The 23,911-nt window shown below is 30.8% G+C and overlaps 1 protein-coding gene across 2 annotated transcripts in view; it reads left to right on the top strand.

The window, feature by feature from the left end:
* LOC129912173 (rab GTPase-binding effector protein 1) overlaps positions 1–23,195 on the top strand; it is a 71,910-nt gene extending 48,715 nt beyond the window's left edge. Inside the window, exons 2-9 of one of the 2 annotated variants that reach the window (XM_055990315.1) lie at positions 20,537–20,614; positions 20,675–20,941; positions 21,021–21,136; positions 21,190–21,294; positions 21,444–22,297; positions 22,358–22,493; positions 22,557–22,673; positions 22,731–23,195. In XM_055990315.1, the coding sequence (XP_055846290.1) occupies positions 20,563–20,614; positions 20,675–20,941; positions 21,021–21,136; positions 21,190–21,294; positions 21,444–22,297; positions 22,358–22,493; positions 22,557–22,673; positions 22,731–23,006 (1,923 nt within the window). In that variant the 5' untranslated portion in view covers positions 20,537–20,562 and the 3' untranslated portion in view covers positions 23,007–23,195. Of the gene's footprint in view, positions 1–20,536; positions 20,615–20,674; positions 20,942–21,020; positions 21,137–21,189; positions 21,307–21,443; positions 22,298–22,357; positions 22,494–22,556; positions 22,674–22,730 lie in introns of both variants that reach the window. The other variant, XM_055990313.1, reaches the window with a different exon arrangement.
* Positions 23,196–23,911: the final 716 nt, after the last annotated feature.

Below are 23,911 nucleotides of genomic sequence, written 5' to 3'. Positions count from 1 at the left end.
AATTGAAAGAATATTACGGGAAGTGGGAGGTGGTGGCGGTGCGGTGCATTCTCAGTTTTGACGGTAAACACCGTTGACTGATGAAGTGGCCGAAGCTGACAGATTATTGACAGTTGTTGCAGATGCGATGGAATGAATGTTGTTGGACTTTGCTGTGCGCCGTTGCATCTGTATAACCAGGTGCTGCCGTCTTGTTTACAATTGTAAACCATGTTTTCCTATTTCAGTGCGACCGGGCGGCGGCGGCGAGCGAGGCCAAGACGATGAAGCCGAAGATGGAGGTGGAAACGGAGAGTCTTATAGGTAGAGTCCGTCCGCCCTCCATCGACTCCGACTCTATCTCGACTTGTTGATTGCATTTCCCAAAGTGGATTTGTTGTGTTTGAGCTGCTGGGGGAGATGACACTGAAGATATGGTTTCGTTTCATTTCTATGGCGTTGCGGTCGGTGGCGGGCGGGGGAACTATATAATGACGGTGTGGTCTTTGGGTGTTACATTGTAGTACATCGCATATAAATACAATGTATTTGCCAGCAATTTTTACAATGTCATGTTGTTTGTCTCGGATTGTGTGTGTGTGATTGAAATTAGCTTTTCCTGCTAGCTGGCAATTATATATACAAAACGAGCGGCTGTTTTGGTAAGAGATGGTGATTCTGCATTAACAACGCAACAATGCCGTCAAACGTCTTATACCGTCTTGTCATCATTTTGAGATGGTTGCTGCTGCTGCTGCTGCTGCAACAAAGATGTAAGTTTATATGGTTTTTGGTGAATGCACGCAATTTAGATTGAGGTTGAAATCGATAGTCGCATGTTGATGTTGTTGTTTTGTTGCCGTTTTGTTGTTGAGGAATTATAAAATTTATAAACTGTAACAAATTAGTTGTTTGCTTTTGCTCTGACAGAGATCTCTGACATCGATCAGTTTTGTTTTGTTTTTTGGATCGATTCTGGTTCGGTTCGGGCATCTGATGGAGTGTCAGCTGTCATTTTGTTGTTATGGTTTATGAAATCAAAGACACACAATCATGATCGGTTGTTATTTGATTGTCAAATGAGTTACATGAAATTGTATGTTTCTTAATTTAACATTTTGTTTGCGATTTTATGTTATTTTAAGGATAAATATTGGAAATTTTTGTTATTAAGTTACCATCTGTGGAGGTTTTAATGAACGTTTTCTTTTCGAATTTGGTGATATTGGATGTCAAGTAATATTAGATTTTGAAGACATTTAAGATGTTACATTTGAAGAGCGTATCGAAATCAATGAGTTTATGTCACACTTGATAGACAATAATTTGATTTTTATAATCGAAAAAGAGATGTGTGTCACTCAAACCTTGGTGAAGTTTTTGGAATTTTCAGAAAACCAAAATTAAATTGAATTCGACAGATGTCGATTAAAAGTTGTCTAATTAAAGAAAATGCTCTAATAGCTGTTGAAAAAATAAGATTTGATATTGAGGTCTGACAAGTAAGCTTTGAAAGTTGAGAAAACTACATACATATAACATTCTATGATTCCTATACAACTTTGAAATTATACCAAATTGTCAGATCTAACATCCATACAAAAATTCGATGTCTTTTTATTTCTGAAAAAATTTTCGAAAAAATCTATAATAATAAATTTAGGACTGAATAAACAAAAGCCATTATTCCCAACTAAACAAATTATTTAGAAATCGCAAAAATCTGTATCAAATATGTCCGGTAATTTAAAAAAATAAATAATTTGTTTTAGCAGTTTCCGTTGCAAGCAACATGTGTCGTTTTGCCTTAAAAAGCTGATTGCATTAAAAAACGGTTTACACGGAGAAAAAAAAAGGACACCTTAAAATTAGATGATCACCTTAAATCTCCCGCCTTCTTTAAACAATACGATGTCCACTTAAAATAAGTGGACTCCGCTTAAATTCTGTTAAATTTAAGGTGAATTCTAATCTTAAAAACCCGACAGCAAAAATTTTAAAAACGCTTTGGCTTTAGTTGCAGTTTATCAAACTTATTTCCAACATTGAGATAGGCTGTACTGTAAGCAAGGCATTCGTCTAGTGAACCACCAGTTATAGGTTCGATCCCCAGTCGCTGCCATTTTTTTTTTTTTAATTACACTCAAAAAAATGAAAAGGGAACTAATTGTCAAAAAAAATTAATAACGAACCACAAAAGCGGCCGTGCAATTTTTCTTAAGCGTACATTTTATTAAAAAAAAAGGTGCAGGGACATAAGTCCCAAATCTGAGTAGGGTAAGGTGGTATAAGAGTGCGCATTTTAGACAAAATACCAAATAAAACAATAACAAAAAGAATTTAACTACTTTTTTTATATATAGTTTTTAGTTTATAATCAAAGCAACGAAAAAAACTTAAAACTGGTAACAAAAATGTACATATTAATTCAAAAGTTATAAACAAAATACCACATTAGGAAATTTGCGCACTCTTATACATCCTATTGTGTAAGAGTGCGCGGCTTAGTTTGTAAGAGTGCGCAGCTGCGCACAGGTGTAAGTTCGCACAAAAGTCGCAAATAAAATTGCCTATCTTTAAATAAACAGAGTATTTTTCAACCCATCACTCCTTGCATGAGGAACAATCAATTTAGTCTTCGATTAATGGTTCCGAGAAAATTTCAATATTTCCTAGTTACTCTCATTCGCTTGTTTTTTGTAAAAATTTTATTTGGTTTCTTTTTGGTTGGAATTGCTTTTTCTAGCTGCTGTTTGCTGGTATATGGACAAATGCCAGTTATTTTGAAGCCTTGGATAGCATTTACTGCTCTTATAACCCGCGCACTTTTATACATCATCATGGTGCGCACTCTTACACGCTCAGACATGTAATCGAAAAATATATATATATTTCACAATGCACTTTATGAGTTATGACCAGTCTTACGTGTTCCTCAAATGTTTCTTTTTGTCGACTTTTTAATGTCCCATACTTTGTTTATTGTTATTTTTTGTTGTTAAGTGGAAAATTTAATTTGTTTGGCAAGAAATATTGCAAAAAAAAGTGCTAAAAAACTTAAACTTAACTAGCACCTCTGTTTACAAACACATTTGCATGAAATTTTGACAACAGACCAAACTCATTTAGATCTTTCCAAAATAAGTGCATTCAGTCTTATATTCCCTTTCAAACCGTAGAAAATGGCCTTGCGCACTCTTATCAACCGCGCACTCTTATACCATCCTACCCTAATAAGTTCCAAATCAATTTTGAGATGTGAAAATAAAAAACAGACGCGAGTTTGAAAGCTTGTTTTCAAGTGACCTTTTTCAACTTTTCTTTTTTTTTTCAAACTGCTCCAAAAATTTGAATTTTTTTCTAAAAAGTTTTTGTATTACCTACAAGAAATTAAATATTATACTTATAAAAAGAGCCCAAAATTTTCAAAAATATGTTTTTTTTTTGTAATTTTAAGAACCCTTTGAAAAACTTTAAAATGTGTTTCTGATTTGAAATTGGATATTCATTTGGTCGTCGTAAACAACTTGTAAAAAATCGCAATTACCGATGTCTTTTTCTAAAGAATCGAAAATGTTCTTGTTCAAAAATCTAAAATGAGAAATAACAAATATAACTTTGAAAGAAACACGATTAAAACAGTATCGGAAAAACACTTAAAATCTTGAAACCTAAAGGTTTATTTTCTTCGCTTGTTTCTCAGTCGAGGTTTTTACAACATCAATAAAATGATTTCAAAATAAAAACCTTAGAGTTCGATCAAAATTGGCAACATATGTATTCTTATTATTTACATATTTATTTATAGATGCTGAAATAATTAGTGTGATTTTGAGGGCATTTCTCATAAAGTAAACAAGAATTACTTGATGGCGCTAAGTGAAAATCGTTTCATCGTCCAACGCTATATTACTGTGATTCCCCATTAGTACTGTTTATTGTTCTAATTAAAGAGTCTGTAATAAAATCTCAAATAACGACTTCTCTCCCGCATATAATTTATTTTGATTTAACTAAAAACAAATAACTATTAAACAGAATTTAATCGTGCTTTACCAGTAAGTTCACTTGTTTTCAAGGTTAAAAAATTCATTAGGTTTAAACAATTACCTTAAACTTTGACGTCAAATAAGAATTATCATTAAAATGATTTAAGTATCAAATATTTTTTCTTAACACCTACCTACAATAAATTTTTAAAACACTTTTATCGTATTTACTTTAATATGTCTTTTTTTAATCCCTCAACAAAAAAACTTCTAAAAATAATAATAAAATCTGCTGTTTGTCAAGTTTAGACAAAAAAAAACAATAAAAAGGTTTTTTTAAACAATTATACTTTCCTTACAATGTATGCTGTTTTTTATATTTGAATTAAACAAAAATAAACAAAAAATTAAAATTAACTTTTTATCTTTATTAGAGTTCTCCCCACAAAAAATGGCATTGAATTTCGCTTGGCAAATCTATAAATAAATTTTGTGCAAAAATAACTAAACAAGTTTTTTCTAATTTAAATAAAAGTTTCTCTTGTTTCTTTTTTTTTCTTTGACATTAAGTTTATTTATTTCTACACAAAAATATTATGACCATCAAAACTATTATTTTCTTCTTTTGTTTTTGGTTTTCGTTTTTTGTAGAGAAACAAAAAAAATATTTCATTGATTTATATTTCCGTATAAATTATTGAATGAAATTCAGTTCTAACCGGAATGATCAAAAAAACAAATAAACAAACAAAACCTCGAAACACAAATACTTTCGTGATTTTTTAAGTGTTTCCCGCCCAAAAAAAAAAAAAAAAAACAAAAATAAAAAAAAATCCATCCCCCTATCAATTTATTATTGAGAATGTGTGTATTCTCAAACTTTTTTTGTTGTGTTAACCAATGGTTATTAACTTTTTGTTAATAAATGTCCATCGGGGAGCCCAATGATGGCTCAGAGCGGCATTGTTTCAATCAAAACGATGCTTGCAACATTGTAGTTTTTATTCATTTTTTTATTATTGAAACAAAAGCTTTCTTAAATATTTTGTTGTTGTTTTTTTTTTTTTGTATTTATTGTGAATACCTGATTTGCTGGTCGTGGAACTCATGACAAATGCAAACACTTAATTGTACGAGAGTTATACCTGTTTTTGTAAAATAAAAAAATAAATAAAAATAAAAATACTCGTAATGACGAACTGTGCAATGCACAAATCCAAAGGTGAATGAATCAAAACAAATCTCAACTCAATATACACAAGGTAGGTTCTGTTTGCATCGGGGCCACCACTATTCACATTAAATAACAACAACAACAAAAATAATCACAACAACAACCAGCAACCAATATACTCAACTTACACATAGTAGAGTGAGTTCCGTGATTGTAAACAAGATATTTTTATTTTTTATTATTGAATCAAAATAGGGGAAGGTGGGCAAATCGAGGTCACTTAAATTAAATCACGTAGTGAAATGGTTTTGAATTTCAAATACCTTCAATCTAACTGTCTAAATGAAAGGAAGAAAAACACAAAAATAAATATAAAAACAAAAAAACAAAACCAAATGTAGCGCAAAAAATAAAAAACAAAAACATCATTAAAATATTAGGAGAATAGATAAAAACAGTGATAATAAATAACCTTAATAGCCAGCTTGAATAATAACAATAACAAAACCAAAAATAGAGAAAATATATAAATGAGAAAGTTTTGCAATGATGAGTACATTTTTATATGTTTCTTCCGATAAAATCGAATCGGGGTACAGTTTCTGCATGTTGTCTAATGAAAACTATCAAAATGATTCAAAAAAATCTTCGTAAAGTAAGTAAATAGTCCAGTGCATTTATAATTTGACCCAGCAGTTTGTACCACCCCCAAATTTTTTTTTGCTCATTCGATAGAGCATTGGCTGAATATCATTACCCTGATTTTTCGCACTTGCGAAATTCACCTTTCGGCCGCCATCTTGGATTTTAGTTTTTGTTAAATATCTCGATTTCTATTTATCCTACATAAAAGTTGTATGTACAAAAAACGTAGGAAATTAAATTTCGCGTCTTTTATGCAAAGAACATTTTTTCGATATTCTGAATATTAAAAAAGTTACAAGCCATAAAAGTAAAAAAAACAAAAAAAAAAAATGACAATTTTAAAGTTTTGAGCACTTTTTATCGAAATTATGAAAAAACGTTCCGAGAAAAGATCACCTCAAAATATACAACTTTTTTTTGTATCGCTATAATTAATAAAGTTATTAATACTTTTTTGTTAAAAAATACCCCTTTTTTACGAAATGAAGAGACTTCAATACAAAAAAAATGCAGGTCCTGAATTTTCTCCTGCAACATAAAGCAATAAAATACTCACTAATCATTTTGTTATAACAAAAGTTATACAAATTGTTATACAAAACAAAGTTGTATAGCAGAGTTGTTGAGAATTTTAAGGTGAATAATATTTTTTCGGAAGGTTTTTTTCATAATTTTGATAAAAAGTGCTCAAAACTTTAAAATTTTCATTTTTTTCGTTTTTTTTTTTTTTTACTTTTATGGCTTGTAACTTTTTTAATATATTCAGAATATGGAAACTTTTATGTATTATAAAGTAGAAATCGAGATATTTAACAAAAACTAAAATCCAAGATGGCGGCCGAAAGGTGAATTTCGCAATCGTAATGATATTCATTGGCTGAATATCTCTCGATATGGCTCGATAAAATGAGCCAAAAAAAATTGGGGGTGGTACAAACTGCTGGGTCGCCCATAGGTAAGTTTTATCCGATATCACTTGTGCGCATCCACAATAAATTAAAACAAAATAGCGAGACCTAAACAAATAAACAATACAACATTGTATTTATCTACAATGTTGAATCATAGCATATACCCTTCTGGTGTATTCTAATATTTATCTTGTAATAATAAACTGCGACATCCAAGCATCCACTGTTAGATGCTGTGTCATCATTTTAAGTATTAATGAACTTCGACACCCAAGCATCCGCTAGAGCAACTGTAAGATGCTGTGTCATCATTTTTAAACAAAGAACATTGTAACGATCCCCAGTTGGATCATTCCAAATATAAAAATTATAATTTAATCTTAAGTTGGCTTTCAGACGAGATACATCAAATCTTAAATTAACCATTGGACAAGACACATCCAATCTTAAGTCGATATCGAACAAGATACTTCGTATCTTAAGAAAACATTTGAGATTCAAACTAATAAATTTATTTCTTTTTAAAAAATATTTTAAAGAATTTAATTTAAAATTGGTATATGAACATCATAAATGCACTGGAACTAAAGCTCAAAAATTGGAAATATTTTGGAGTCGAGTAAAAAAAGCTTTGATTTTGAGGATCCTTTTTTTTTTTGAAACGTGTGTCGATCATTTAAGATACTTTGAACTTCTAAAAGGGTTAAATTACAGCTGTTTACGTATTGTTTTTTAAAATTAAAATCCAGATTTTCGGTAGAAAAAGTATTTTTTTTTTTCAATAATTAATTCAAATCTTATAAATATGTATATTAAATAATAAAAAAGGTTTCCTGGTGATTTCCATTTAGCTAAAAAAGTGTCAGATGCTCGAAAACACAAAAATGCTAATTTTGACCGAAATATGACTACTTTTGGTAACATTTCTGTTACATAATTTTTCTTCTAAAACTGATATTTTCGGATCAAAGTCTCAAGGTTTAGTTTACAGATAAGAGTTCACAATGAACAGGCCTATCTTCTTATGTAAAAAATTAAAAATATTTTTTTTTCCAGATTTTCACGAAAAAATACATTATCTACAAAAATTTCTTCTAAATCCATCAAGTGAGACATCAAAAGAAAGGTCACTTTAAGGTCTATTCATAACTGAATCTTCGATTCCTGGTTGCTGAAATATTTGCCATCGAAATACATTTTAATATTTTTTCTCCTACTTTGACTGTACTAAAACATATGTGCAGTTGGATAGCCGCCATTCCGGTTGGAAATGCTGAGAAAAATGTTCCCTATTTTTTTTTTAGATTTTTATTTGACTCCCTTCCTCTCCCGGATTGAAATTTTCATGTAAAACGTCATTGACATTTTTTTTAGGACCGTAATTAACGGTACTTTCGATAGAACCATTTTTTCTGTGTGCGATTTTCTGGTAAACGGTAAAATGCACGACTTATGGTAAAAGTAGCTCTTATCTTAAAGCTTTCTATGAAAAAAAAATTAGTTAAGATTATAATTTAATTTAATAAAAGAATTTTAATGTAAATTTTACAAAATCTGCTTTTTAAATTAATGAAACACCGTTTTAAATATTTTTAATCACATCATCTGATTTTTTGTATGAAAAGGAATTTTTGGAAAAAAATATTTTTTAAATCGTTATAGCCGTTTTTTTTTTTTAATAATTTTTTTATACCTATATAAAAGTTTTCTAACATTTTTCAAAAAAGTGTTGGCGTGCCATTTTGAAAAAATAATTTACTAAGACTTAAAAACGACCAAAAAATTGACTTTTCAAATAAAAAATGTTGTTGTTCTGTTGTTTGAAAATGTTATAAAATTTAAAGTTTCTTAAACGCTTTTTTATAAAAATTTTCGTTGAGTTATTCGTGTACGAGATATTCATAAACCAAAAGAGTTCCTGCGTTCAATGGCAGGTACAGTTAATAACAGTTCAAAAAATATATTTTTTTTATTTGAAAAGTTGGGTCCTATTTGTAACATTACACAAAAAAATTTTAATCAAAATCATAAGAGTCGTTTTTGAACAAAACCGTACCGTTAGTTTTGGTCCTAAAAAAATTTCAATTTTCCCTATAGAAGATCACGGGAAACACAGCGTTAGTCTACCTTTTGTTAAAAAATTAATGAAGGGATGTGGTCTTTTCGTACTAGATTTAATCAGTATTACTTCCTTATTTTATAAAATCAATTCAATTCTTTCTAAGAACGTAAAAGATTGATCTACCCTTATAAGTAAGTTATATATAGAATCAAATTATTTTCTCGAAATTGGTTTTTAGTTGACTGGATTTTCCCCAAGATACTACACATGTCAATGTGGTCGTTGATTTTTTTACACTTTATTACAATATTATGCCTCATTTTCACCCATTCTCCCCTAAATTACATCTTACACAGAGATCTCGTAAAATCAGGCCAAACAATATCGGCAATCGACACAAGAATTCACTTGATGGGCAAAGTGATGCTCATCAAAACATCAACTCTATTAAACATCGGAAATAACAAAAATTTTATGTTTCGTCTTCTTTATTTCTATGCGACTTTATGTTGTTTTATAAGGGTAAGCTATAAGATTCACAATTAAAAAGACAAAAACTTGTATCAAAATCGAAATAAAGTGGGAGCTTAAAAATCGATCAAGTTGTAATGGCTTTATAATTAAAAAATGTTATATAATAGGTATTACTATATACATACTTAGTATGGCTTCAACTACTAAAAAAAAAGGTAGTTTCGAAAAATTTCTGAAATAACTTTTGGTATGACAATTTGGCTTACAATTACGCAATTTTAAAACACCTTAAATCATCTGTGAAAACCTGCAGCAACTGTATGCAACCAATTGGGTGCATTTATCAGTAATTCATTTTTGTTTAGCATTTATGGTTGCAAGATCCTAAAAAATAACAACATAACAATCAAAATTAAAGGCAGACAAAGAGGCAGAGTAAAAAAAAAAAGTTACACAAAACAAAAAAATAATCAAAACAAAAAACACGAAAAAAACAAAAACAAAACAAAATGTTGAATGAAAAGGTGGCTAGCTTGGTTATTTGCCTTTGCTTATAGCTGCTTTGCGCGCCGCTGTTGTAAAAGTGGAAGAAGACCGCCATCACGCAGAGATGTAATCCTATAGAGAGATGATGAGCACCTTGATGGGTGGCTTCAGCTCCATCTTCATCTTCAGCTGCATCATCAACAAACTGCATCTTCATCTCGACAACACTTTTATGACTCTTGTCCGGAGAATCACCGGCGGCGCTCAGATTTACGACTGTTTTGGTGTTTTTTTTTTTTTTTTTTTTTTTTGTTTACTGCCATTGCATCCACTTCACGTCCAAGTCCGTATATATCTCCTCTGCCTTCACCTCGATTCTTTGTTGCCTTCAGGCTTGACTCGGCTGGCGTTTCCACGTTCCGATTGTTGATTGTTTTGATGCGCGCCGAGGTTATGGCACCATTAGCATTCAGTTAACGCAATAAACGAACGAACTCCGCGCTGATTCGGAATTTGTTTTCCTTTGTATACCTGCGAGAGCTCTGAGAGAAGGTTCCTTCACTTCGTCGTACAAAACCAAAAACAAAAAAAAACAACAACAATAATAATAATTTCAAGTGGAGTAGACGCACTCGAGGAGGTAAGGAAACAAAAAACAAAAACAAAAAACAGACACAACAGAAAAATCCCCAGACAAGCGCTTCTCAAATCGGCTTAATGTCTGTGATGTCTTCTCTTGATTGTTTCCCGCCAAAAATGTGTTTCCCTCTTCTTTTCTGCTGATCGATCTTGTGGTTTGATTGCCATTGCTCACCACCAGGGGAGTGCTGCACTTTTTTATGTGCCTGTGTGCTTTACCCGTGCGTGAAGTTGATTAAGTATTTTTTATCTTTATTTTTTGTATTTTTAGTGCACTTGCTGTTTTATTGGCATTCCAATAAAACAGCAATCACAATTAATATTGTTGTTTTGATTTTGTTTCTTTTTTTTTTTTTTAATAAATTAAATTAAGTTTTAATTTTTTGTTGATTTAGTTTATGATAGGGCTGTAAAAGTAACGACAAAATCAGTACCCGCATGTATACGTTACTTTTGATACTAGTACCCGCATCAATAATATCGTTACTCGTTACTTTCGTATGCTTCCTATTTTTCGTATATTTCGTATGTTTCGTGTGTTTCGTATGTTTCGCATGTTTCGTATGTTTCGTTACTTTCGTTACTTTCGCATGCTTAGTACGTTTCGTACTTTTCGTATATTTCATGTATTTGATACGTTTCGTATGTTATGTATTTTAAGTATGTTTCGTACGTTGGTATGGGTGAAAAATTTTTTTTTTTGAAAAAAAACAAAAACGATTTGTATAATCTAAGCTTCATTTTAATGCCATAAACATTAATTTAAGTTGCTTCGTTCTCATGTTATAAGAGTTTGAAGGTAGCTATACTGATTTTTTTTTCTATTTTTTTTTATCAAACATGGAAACTTTTTTTTATTTTTTTCTATTTTTTCGACAAAACTTTGGTAATTTTTTGTTTATATCCGTTCAGTAATCTTATCACAATTCTTTAGAGACCTTTATTTCAAAAGTACATCGCGCAGATCTCGGAATATTAACACTTCAATGCAACCATGTCGGACAATTTTTCATTTTTTTTTTCTATTGACAGTAATTTTCAAACCTCGTTTTCTCGGCTTTTTTTTTAGTTCAAAATTTTGCACTGAAAATAAACAAATTTTTTCAAAAACCAAAACACTTCTGTACATTCTTAAGCTATAATTCAAGACCATTAACAAAAAGGTCATAAACACATTGGTTGCGCCATGGGTATATTTCGGCCACATAGAGAAAATACTAAAACGTCTCTTTTGATATTTGATATTGATCGATAACTCAACTATACCTTGGCACTACTGTTTTTATCGAGACAAAAGTAAACTCCAGCTAATTATCAGGAGTTAGCATTCCGACTACGGTAACGATATCGGTACGAGATGCTAAATGCGACAAATTGAGCGTATCACTTCGTTTCGTATCTCATATATCGGATGATTTAGTATTGAAATTGGAATGGGGTCGTTACTCGTATGTTTCCTATCTCGTATGTTTCGTTACTTCAGTACCCAGTAACGAAACATGCGAGTAACGATACTGTTTAGAAAGTAACGTTTCGTTACTCGTTACTGAAGCAAATACCCGCATTTTAGTAACGAATACATACGATTTGCTACAGCTCTAGTTTATGACTATGCCAATAACAGCCAGCGGCGGAAATTCCAATTCGTGTCGCCGTTCGTTGTCGCGTCGCATCGCGTCTCGTCGCCAGCGATGTCCCTCATTTTTGCTGCTGTTTATTTTATTTTATTTCATTGATTAATATAACAATTTTATAACTTAACAGTCTCACAACACTGCGTTGTGAGTGCAAATTCCAAGAAAAGTATAAATTTCCGGATTTTGTTTACTAAAATAAATGACAGCAGATTTTTTTAATTTGTTGTATGTTTATATTTTTTTTTTAAACCTTGATTGAGGTTGGGAATTACCCCCAACAGAAAATCAATTTGTTGTATTTTTATTTTAAGTGTCGACAGATTTTTGCGAAAACAAGCAAATATTGTGTGGGATTTTTTTTGTTTTAATTGAAATTCGAAGAAACTATAGGTGTTGTGTCGATTTTTATAGAAATTCAATTTAGGTTTAACTCATTATAAATATTATTATTATTTACTTAGAATCAAATTTCCCCGGATTTACATATTTCTATCATTAGTTGAGTAATTTGATATCCGTGTAAATGTAGAGGGTATGAATTTAGAATAAGATCAAAACGTCACTAGCCACTTAAAAAGTACAAACAAAATTGATATTTATTTGTTTTAGCTATACGAATAGTAATTGATACATTTTAAAGATAGGCCTTAATTCTGAAGAAGTATAAGAAACAAGAAATAGTAAACCTACCCTTTTGATTTATGAATCATGTGAAACAGGCAGTCATAAAATCAAAATTTTAGAGCTTTTTTCACACGATAAATCTGAGATCCAATTTTTGAAAAATTTGAACACTCAAAATTTGCCTAATAATTTTATTCAAATTACAAACAATTTTAAAAGTGAATAAATTATAAAACTTGATTACAAAATTTCAAAATATGCAAACATTTTAATAGCATGCCAATTTAAAATTGAAATAACTGATTTTGCTAATAGTTTTTGACGTTATAACGTCTTATAAATCGATGTACCATGGCAGCCACCACAAAAAAGTGACGCCATTTTCTAGCGTTCCACTTGAAATTTTTCGCATTGCGGCAAAAAATTTCAATTAAAAATTAAAAATAAACTATTAGAGATACAAAAATCTTCTATAGCTTATTTGAAAGATAATAACCTAAAGTTAAATTCATTTGAAGGATTTTAAAAAAAATTCCATCTTTTAATAGGGTAAATAGGGATAAAACAAAATTTCAAAAAAAATTGGCTATTTTCTAAACGCGACAATGTTAAGAGTTGAATTTTTTTTAATCAATAGATAAATTTATTGAAAAAATTCTAAAAAAATTCAAAATAAAACTATTAATGGTTTTCTAAAACTAAAACATGAGGTAGACGTTTGACAAAGTAATGATTTGACAATTTGAAAAACGTCATTTGAAAGATAATAAAAAAAAGTCAGGGGTCTGATACGGATTTTTTTAAGTCTCTGAATTTCGAAATATGAATTTTTGAAAAACACCTACTTATTTTGGGGTATTTTTGGGTGAGTTTTTATTTTTTTTAATTTTTTGTAGCATTCAAAAAATCTCAAGCTTATATAACATGTAGACTATGATTGTACGCATACATGTGCAAAAAATTGGTATTTCAAAATGGTTTTTGACCGAATAACGGGAAAAACAAGTTTTTTTGTCCCAAGTTTTTTGACCTTTTTTAACCGTTTTTTTTTATCTTTTTTTCTTCAACAGATAAATAAAATGAAATTTATAGATAATAGACAGGACTAAATCTGTGCAAAATTTCAATCAATTTTGTAGTCACAATTTTGAGATAACGGTAAAATAAAGTTTTATTATTCAACAGGTTATATCTTTTGATCCAAAGCAAATACAAATTTGATTTAACTCTATTGAGCATCCTGATGATGTTACCTTTCATTTGGTATATTACACATAACTGTACATTGACTACAAGCTACACAATGTTAAATTAAAAAAAACTTGCGAATTACCTCAAAACACCTGTGGAGATCTGTTGATTATGAGCAGCCACCAGTGTGGGAAGTACCGTAATCTCAGTTTGGAATTTCGACATGGTTGGCTTTAAAAAATTCTAACTTTTTTTCTAGGCATCGCAGAAATAAGATTGAAACTTCATAGGAAAGGTGAAATTATAAGCTTTTACATGATATACAACAAATTGATTCAATAGCGTGAGAACATAAAATTATATAATTTTTTTTTTGCTTTTTTTGATGAAAACTGATCGAGTTCAAAAAATTCTAGCTCTTTTTGTAGATGCCTAATATACATGATCGATATATATATTTTGAGCTGAAGCAATAAGCTTTAAGGTGGTATAAAATTTATTATAGATTGTTACATAAAAAAAATGAATTTTTGGGTGATGGAAATGAATTCACTTTTTTCATAAGAAATGGTTGTTTATAATAAATTATTTTAATACTTTTTGCGCATTGTAAAAATTTAAAAATGGTTTTATTATTTAGAAGAATTATTTGGCTTTTAAAGTGTATTATTTTTTTTGTAAGCTTTTAAAATAAAAAAATTAATATAATGAAAAAAGAAAAAAGGTAATTTTTTTTTAGCTTTTTCTTGTAAATTATGATTGTTTGAAATAAATCAACGCTTCCATTAACTCATTTTAAAAGCACACAACCTGTTTTCTTACGATGTTATCACGTAAAATCATCGTCCGTAAACCGGCTTTACAGACAACCTCTTTTATTTTTGTTTAATAATTTGAGGAAAGTCTTAATTCTTTGCCGCCGGGTACAAAGGGGTTAAGTCATAAATGATAGTTTGCCAGGAAATGCGAAGTTAAGCTAATCGGTGAATTTTTGAGCATTGATCCTCTTATTTTTATAGAAAAGAGTTGTTCTAAATTTATGTTTTTGATACCAAATAAAAGAGAAAAAAGAGGTTAATCTCATTTTATCGAAACCCGAAAAGTGCAATTTTGTGACTTAACCCCTTTTGTACCCGGCGGCAAAGAATTTATCGATGAACATTAGAAGCTGTTCGTACCTACCCGTACTAAGACGCAAGAGGCAAGATCTTATAGAAATAATCTATTTTTCTTTAAAAAAAAAAAAAATATGAGAGACTACACGTAAATTGACGTATCAATTAAATTTGCTGTGAAATAATGTTATCTTCCGTCAAATTTATTTACCTAATCAAAAAGGAAGGAAAAATACTACCAACCAAACAAAAATTATGGACTTTGTTCATTTAGAAAGGAGCACTGAACTGCACAAAGCCTCACCACATAAACAAATCCAAAATAGACAGACAGACAGTGAGGTTCAACTCAGCTCAGCTGGTTGTTTCCTCATCCTCTCGTAGAGTTTGATGTTCTTGGCCACGATATAAATCAGACACGACATCATATTTAATTAATTAATTTATATATCGAACCTCCACCACCGCAGCACTCATCACGTTGGTCTTCTTAACCTTCTATCTTACCCCTGTCTGTTTTTCTGCCCCGCATATATCATCAACTTAAGTTATAATCAAAGAGTAGGCATTAGAACATACAACAGACATGAACCCAACAACCGAACGCCACTAACCACCGAACCCGCTAGCTGTAGGTTGACTGGCCATTAAATTGGTTAGAGGCTTCCGACTTATATTCCTTGGCGTGTTCACGCCATCTTTGTGTCTACATCGAGATGAGCTTCTACTATAAATATAAACGGGACGGGTCTCTCTTAAGGAACTCAAGACGGAAGGTAGGTGTACCCAGTCTGTGCAATAATAACAACAACAAAAATTGCCAAAGATAATAAGGGGCAAGTAACAAAAGTAATTGCAGAGTCCGGTGCAATGTTGTTATTTTCTTCTTATTAAATTGCAAATACATCGAAATGCTGAATTAAAACAAAAAAAAAATTATAAACAATAATAACAAATTATGGTTAAACTTGTTTATTGTTCTTGTGATAAAGGTGCTTTGTGCAGTGCAATTTATGGATTCGTAAAAAAAAACTCGAAGCTTAAGCACATACGTATTTCCATTGTCGAATGCAACAGTTAAAAAACAAAAATTAAATTCGAGACCTTTTTTAATTTCTTTGGAAATTTTAACTTTTAAGGACTATTTGGAGAAATGATTTGCACTTTCTTTGAAAAGGAATTAAATATCGTACGGTTTGAAATGAAAACCGTGTCTTTAGTCTCAAGACTTTAAAAGATACAGCTGTTTAAAGTTTGTCAATTTGTTCGAAGTAGGGATTTTGTTTTAATTTGTTAGGTATTATGTTTTTATTTGTATAAAGTATCATAAAGGCAAGTTCTTACAACCAAGTTGTACATTTAATTAATTTATATCTATTTATATTATAAAGGGGACGATAACAACGGCGGCGGCAGTGGTTGCTTGAGGTTATATTAAAACCCTCTAATCATCGTAACGATGTTGTGTGCGTGGTTTACATTGTTAATTACTTTATTAGATCATATAATTTGTGAATTAGCAGTGAATTCCAAGAATTGGCGCGAATCGTTAACTCACGAACTGATTTGTGCCGTGGCATGTTGGTAGCAAAAAAAATTAATGATGAAGGCGTCGCAATGCAACAAGTCAGCAATCAAAACAATTTTTTATTTTCCATTTTCATAATCATGACAAAAAAAAAATACCTTTTGTTTATTGTTTTTGTTGTCTGGAATTTATATTTCCTAACTGAAAAGCAGGGAGAGATACAAGTCAATTGGTAAGTTGAAGATCTAGTTAAAATTTAATTAGTCTTTTGTTTTTGTTTTTTTGAGGGGAAACTCAATTCGAATGAAAGTTTATGTACATTCACTTAAAGGTATGCTTTTGTCTTCTTATACTATATTCAAATAACAGTGGCAAACTTTCTCAAGGCCAATGTGGCTAGACCCCAAGATCAACTGGTATCAAAAAAAAAAAAAAAAAAAGTTTCTGTAGACAACGAGGAAGAAAAATATTCATGAAAAATGGGAAGAATTCTATGTAGCTTCAACCTGACGGAAGACATTCCATCACGCCTGCCAGAAGCACAAAGATACATGTAGGTATCCAAACTTGAGAAGAATTTCAAAATTAAATTAGAAAATTTCATACGATTTGAACATAGACAAAACACAATTCTTACATTCTTTGAATAAGAATTGATCCACGCTGGAAGAAAAAAAGTTATGGGAGCACCGAATAGCGATGTTTCGAAAGCGCCATATCTTAATAAGCTTGTTGTTGAAGCCCTTTTAAAGACGGTGATTGTTATTTAGTTGGATGATATAAGATCACACGTTATTTTATTTAAGAAACTACAGAAGTTGTCTTCGAAAAATATTTGAAAAGAATCAAAAAAATCAAATAGAAGATCTTACAATATTTTTCAATGCAGGATTTTACTCTCTGGATATTCATATTAAAAAAAAAATAAACAGAAATATTATTTTTTTTATTTAATTTTTACAAAAAAAATAATTTTTTTTTTTTTTTGAAAAATTAGTTTTGAATTTTTTTTTCTATGTTAATTTACAATTAAAAAAAATATAAAAATAAATTTTTGAAAGTTTTTTATTCAAAAATTTTCGTAAAAATCGGTTACTTCGCTTACGAAAAGGTCAGTTATCAAGAAAATATTTCTACAGGTAGGCAGAATTAAGAAAATAAACTGGGCTTTAATAATAATCACAAAAAATTAATACCCATTTACGTATTTTTTTTTTTTGACTTAAATGATATGAAAGTGTAAAAAACAACCTACAAACCAAGAAAATTGTGTTTGATGCAAAATTGCGGAGAAACGGTTGTCCGCAGAAAAAAAAGTTTTGACACAAACTAAAGCTCTAATGAATTCTTGATTGGTTGTAAAAAAATTCTTTCGAATAAGATGTAGTTTGGCAAAGATAAGGCCAGTTAAATGACAAGAGAGCAAAAATCATAAAAACCGCCATAACTCGAAAACGGGACCAAAACGAGAAAGTTGCCACTTAAGTTTTTCGACTTAAAATTACTTCAGGAATCCATGGTTTTCATTTGGGGCGGTGACTGTGGGACACCCTGTATATTCCAATTGTCAAGAATACTTTAATCTTAATTCAAGCAGACAAATCTTCTTATTTTCTTAAATGTTTTAATTAAAAAAAAAAATCATTTAATTTAATAAGAAAATCTTTTTATTTTTATGTGAACAAATATCTTAACCCTTTCGAACCCAAGGTATGAATATTAAAAATGTTTTTTTCAGTATCATCGTGTCAAAAACATCACAACTAAGAAATATGAATAGCAAAAAGCTATTTTCTAAAATAATAAATAACAAAATTAATGTGTTACTCTCTTGTTGCATGTTAGCAACATGCAGTGCCTAGCACCACCAAAAAAAGTCGGACAACTGGGAAAATAATTTTTTATAGAACAATAATGTATGCTACTTCTTCTAAGCCAAAAAAAAAAAAAAAAAACAGAAAAAAATGTGAATTTCAGTCCCTTTTTCGATAAACAAAAATTAAAGGTATGATATTCGACTAACTTTTTGTAATAATCCAGTAACTAGGCATTATTATCTTTCAATTAAGCCATTAGAACCTAAAAAAATATTTAATGGAATATTTTTTACGAATTTTTAAAAATATGTTACATGAGAGTAACGCTGGGTCCGAAAGGGTTAAAAGAAGTGTAAGGCACTTTAATACAAAATGTTTTCTGATTGAATTTACAAAAATCCTTTGTTTTATAGAATAAAAACATTATTTACATAGAGAAATATTTTACCTTAGAAAACGTTTCCTTTTCAAACTTTTAAAGCGCAAATTTATTAGTAGATAGATTAGAGGTAAACCTGATCATTCAGGCTGGAATCAATCATTTTTATGGGAACATAATTTCAATTTTCCTCTATGTTTTTAAACCTATGTTTCTAAGCTTACCTAAACTTGTAAAAACAACCCTAATTTTTATTGTCAAAACCGTTCACTTCACTATCAAAAACTTTGGGAGTTATTGATCACTACTCCCCGTGTCTGACAAATGAAAAAAAATAAAAACTAAAATTCTAAAACGTCAAAATAACTAATATATTCTCGAGCTTTTAAGATATTGATTTTGAAATTTTCAATGTCCTTAAAAGGAAGCTCATTCATTTTACTGAAATTCCTTTTGTTCAAAAAAAAACTCTTCATTCAAAATATTTTCTGTGAATATTTTCTTAATTTGCTTCTATACCCACTTTGATTAAAGTAATATACAGTCGACTCCCTCTAAGTCGAATTTCCCTCTAAGTCGAACTTTTTCACCATTTTTAATGAACAATTTTGAAGAAAAAATATTAAATAAATCTCCCTCTAACTCGGATTTCCCTCTAACTCGAACCGATTTTCGAGTCCCGTGAAAGTTCGACTTTTTGACTGCACCAAAAATAACGAAAAAACATTATTATTCGCCGTAATTATAAAGACCCCATGTTCTATCTTCTATTATAAACTTATACCGTTTTTTTTTTCATAGCTTAACCCAAATTGTTTAAAATTTTATAGGTGACATTAAAATAAACAAAGTATTTAACAATTACATCTCTTTTAAACTTACTACTTATTTTTAACATTTAATTGATTTAAAATCCGCCAGCTGTTACACTTCAATCTTTGCCATTTTACTTTAACATCACTTCCACAAATCTATAGTTACCCTAATTTTTGTTGTTATGGAATGGAACAAATGTTCCTTTTAAAATTATATTTTAATTCTCCATTAAATACAGCTCTCAAAAACAACACAAAAACCCCACACGTATGCCTGAGATTTTTTCCCATTCTGTGTTATTTTTATGATAATTTTATTGCTAAATACAACATCATCAACCAATATCTGCTTTATCCAAAGCTATCAATTACCCATTAACCCAGTGTAAACATATCTTAAATCCCCTTTATCAACAACAACAATACAACACAATACATTCTTTAGGCCAACGAGACAGAGTCCAAAATTTTTTATGACTCGATTAATTCGAAATTCAAAATGCACACAAAGCGTATTATTATTATTATACTCTGTGAGACAAAAACAAACCAAAAAAAGAAAAACGGGACAAAACGGAACGGAAATAAAAAAAGTTACGTTTACACTTTAATTTTAATTGATGGCGCTCGGGTGTATAATGTATTTTTTTGTCGTCCACCACACACCAAAATAATATATAAAAATACGATCGTATATATTTATGGACTTTATAGGACCCCATAACCAACACCCTTCTTTCCAGGGAAAGCAAATAGATTTACGATCATCATCTTTAGCTTGTCTTGACACCCATTCCATTTTTTTTTTTTTGGAATGGTGCCCTCCCTTTTCTAATAATCTATTTGAGGTCAAACATGTTTGATCCCCATAAAATTTTTACGGCACTTTTATGGTTTTTCATGTTTTTTGATATTTTAGTGTTGAAATTGAAAGAATGAAGAAGAAGCGCAGGATTGTGTATGAAGATTGAAGAGTGTCCCTTACAATTTTACGGCTGCTTAACCGTGTTTTTTAGAATCTTCCCTTCAGTTCTGGTTCGTAAAGTTTCAACAAACCTTTATACTTTTCAGATTTAGGCAAAAAAAATTGAAGCACTATGGAAGGCGAAGTGAAGCAGGAACTTAGTGGGCCACTTCCCCAAGAAGAAGGTAAGTTTTTCCAGTTTTTTTTTAGAATGAAAGGTTTTGAACGATTTTGCGTGCTCTCAGATCTTCAAAAGAAAATTCAAAGCCTTGAAGCTGAGAATAAGAAAATGCATACCGAATTCAATACTCAACGGGCCAAGCTTAAGGACCTCTTCATCCAAAAAGAAGCGGAGTACACCAACGTTGTGGCAGAAAAGAACGCTATCCAACGGGAACTGGATGAACTGAAGAGCTTGGTAATGGTAGCTGAGTGCCGTTCGGATAATGAAAGGGAATTGAGTGACCTAAGAACTAAAGAAGAGATATCTTCCTTACAGCTTTTAGTTCAGGGTAGGTCACCAGCTATCGATTTTTTCCTCCATGAACCTTTGTCTGATCTTCCATTCTGATTCTTCTTTCGTCTTCTTAGAAACAATTGAAGAATCTGCAATTTGCAAGGCCGATCTAGAGAGTCTTCAGGAAGATAACAAACGTTTGAGACAGGAAAATCGAGAACTCAAAGAGGGCATAATCCAATTACAACAGGTCTCAAACCTAATTCGCCAAATATCTTCTTTTACGAAAATCTAATTTTTCAGGAACCTACAAGCATGGCAGTCTTGAGTCATGTTAAGAAGACTCTAGCACGTAAGTTGGGTGGAGATTCAGCAAGTCATGATACGCTAGATGATTCTATGCGGAAGGTAAACAAATATGTACGTAACCAAAAATGGAATTCGATGTGAATGTCTTTTTTTAAGTTTCAAAATTTATTAATCATAAAATATTTTCACCAAAAAAAAACTAAAAATCAAAGCTTCAAATCTTCATTCCCATTTTTAACTATTTTTAGGCTCAAGAAGATGCTGAAGTCCTTAGGTCTTTAGTTGTCCCACTGGAAGAAGAAATCAAAGCTTTGAAGGAAAAACTTCGTTCAACTGACGAAGAACTTCAAGGTCTTCGTAATCAGAAGGTATCACCTCAAGCCCCGATGGTTTCAGCAATTCCTGAAGCAGGAGTTCCAAAACCGATTGATGTGATCGTCGCAGTTAATAACTCAGTCAGTAAGTCAACTTCTATGGAATTCCAATGTGACTCCTGTCGTAATTTTGACGAAGAACTTCAAAAAACCAAGGAACAGCTTACCCAAAGTCAAGTGAAGATCGAAGCATTGAAAAAGACTATTGAAGAATCTGCTGAAGATATCAAAAAAGAAGCTGCACTTCGTAAAGATCTTGAAGATCAATGGCAGGAAAAGCGTGAAGCTCATAAAAATGAAGTTCAATACCTTAAAGATCATGTGAAGAAAAGTGAAACAGAACTATTGGATCTTCAGCAGCAATTCCTTGAAGCTAAGAATGAAATTACAACACAGCTTTTGAGACTTTCCGATGATCGTGAGCGAGTTAATAAACAACTGGAGACACTTCAAGCTGATAATGATTATTTGTCTGGAAGATACTTGGCTACTGCTGAAGAAATCGAAAATCAGTACATAAACTTGCCGAATAATGTTGAAGAGCTACATGAACTCTTGTTACGTCAGCAGAGTGACTTTATTCAAGCTCGTGTTGGGTGTGAATTTGAAAAACAGAAATGCGTTAGTTATGCTGATGAGGTGCAAATTTTGCGAGATCAATTGGATGCTAATATAAATGAGAAGAGGGCTTACAAGAAGAAAGTTCAGACCGAGATGAAGTCATTGCAGTAAGTTTTTTAGAGAAGATTTATTAGGAATTCTTCGTTAAAAGGTTTTTCCTTTAATAGAGATCGATTAACAGAGTATTTGCTAACTCAGCAGAAATATGAAACCATGAAGAACACATTTGAACGAAAAGAATCAGAATTAAATAAACAGATTTCGGAGTTCCGAGTTCAGGTTATCGAACTTCAGGAGATGAATGTAACTTAAACTTTGAAGACTTGGTTTGTTAACAGTTTTTAAATCTTTTTTGTAATTTTTCAGGAGAAACTTAGCAGAATTAATGTTGAATATAAATCGAAGATCAAAAATCTTCAAGACGATTTGGCTACAAGTGAACATGTGCAAAGGGATTTCGTTAAGTTGTCACAAAACTTGCAGGTAACTTAACGAAACTTTCTTTTCTTTTCAGAAAAACTTAATTTGAATTTTTTTCAGATAACAATCGAAAAATTCCGACAACCCAATGCCGAAGTACGCTGGCAAGACGATGAAGATATCGACAATTGTCCAAATTGCAATACATTTTTCACTGTGACTGTACGCAAACAGCATTGCCGTCATTGTGGTGTTATTTATTGTGACAAATGTTTGAATAAATCAGTACCATCCGGTCCAAGGCAGAAACTGGCTAGAGTTTGTGAGCTTTGTCATACTTTGTTAGCACCAAATGCTGCTCCTTATTTCAGTCAGGAACCACCACAATCACCTTAAAAAGTGTGAAGAAGTAATAGAACTATGAGATTTTGAGATAAATGAAGAATTAAAAATTTCCCGGACTGTGTCCATATTAGTGTTTTTAAGATTTAAAAAATTAATAATAATAATAATGTTTTTGTTTCAAATCATATTACGAGTATATAATATTTAATAAAACGGTTTAAAACCATATTCGATTGATGCATGTTAAAAAATTTTGTGTATTTTATTTATAAGGAATTTTGACCAACTACATGGGATATTATTGAATTTTTTAAGTTACTGCTCTGCAAATATTGAGTTTGATTTGAAGCATTAAATGTGTGCTGACAACATTCTTGTTATAAAGAGATTTGTTAAATGAGCAATTTTGAGCTACTGTTTGTAAGTTAGTTCTCACGAAGATAAGATAATGAAAGAAATGAATGGCGTGCTGTAAATTCATCCACCCTTATGTTAAATATTACATTACAAATTTTGGCAACAGAGCAATTTGAGCAACTGCTCAATCTTGACTGAAATATTTGTTAAAGATTGTGAAATTTTTTCAATTTGAACAATTTTGAAGCATTATAATACTTTTTAGCGCAAAGTATATTCAAAATATAAATGAGCAATTTTGAGCTACTACTTTTAGATGTTAGTGAATTCTGAAAATCAGCCTTAGAAACATTCAGTTGGAGTTTGAGCACCTCCCATGCTATTTTTAATTTGAGCAACTTTGAGCTAATTCATTTGTCTTTTCAATTAAAGTCAAGGTGAGATCGTTTTGTTGGGAATTTTGTTTTTTTTTTATATGAGCTATTTTGAGCAACAGATACATATAAATATGTATATCCATCTGTTTAAAATAGCTCATAACATACAAAGGATTAAAAAGGCCACCAAGTATTTTATGGTTGATTTTAATTTTTAACAGT

Source organism: Episyrphus balteatus, chromosome 2 (genome assembly GCF_945859705.1).
Source record: "Episyrphus balteatus chromosome 2, idEpiBalt1.1, whole genome shotgun sequence".
Classification (NCBI taxonomy): domain Eukaryota; kingdom Metazoa; phylum Arthropoda; class Insecta; order Diptera; family Syrphidae; genus Episyrphus; species Episyrphus balteatus.
The sequence above is the reverse complement of the archived record's forward strand: the minus strand, read 5'-3'. Positions and strand labels throughout refer to the sequence as shown.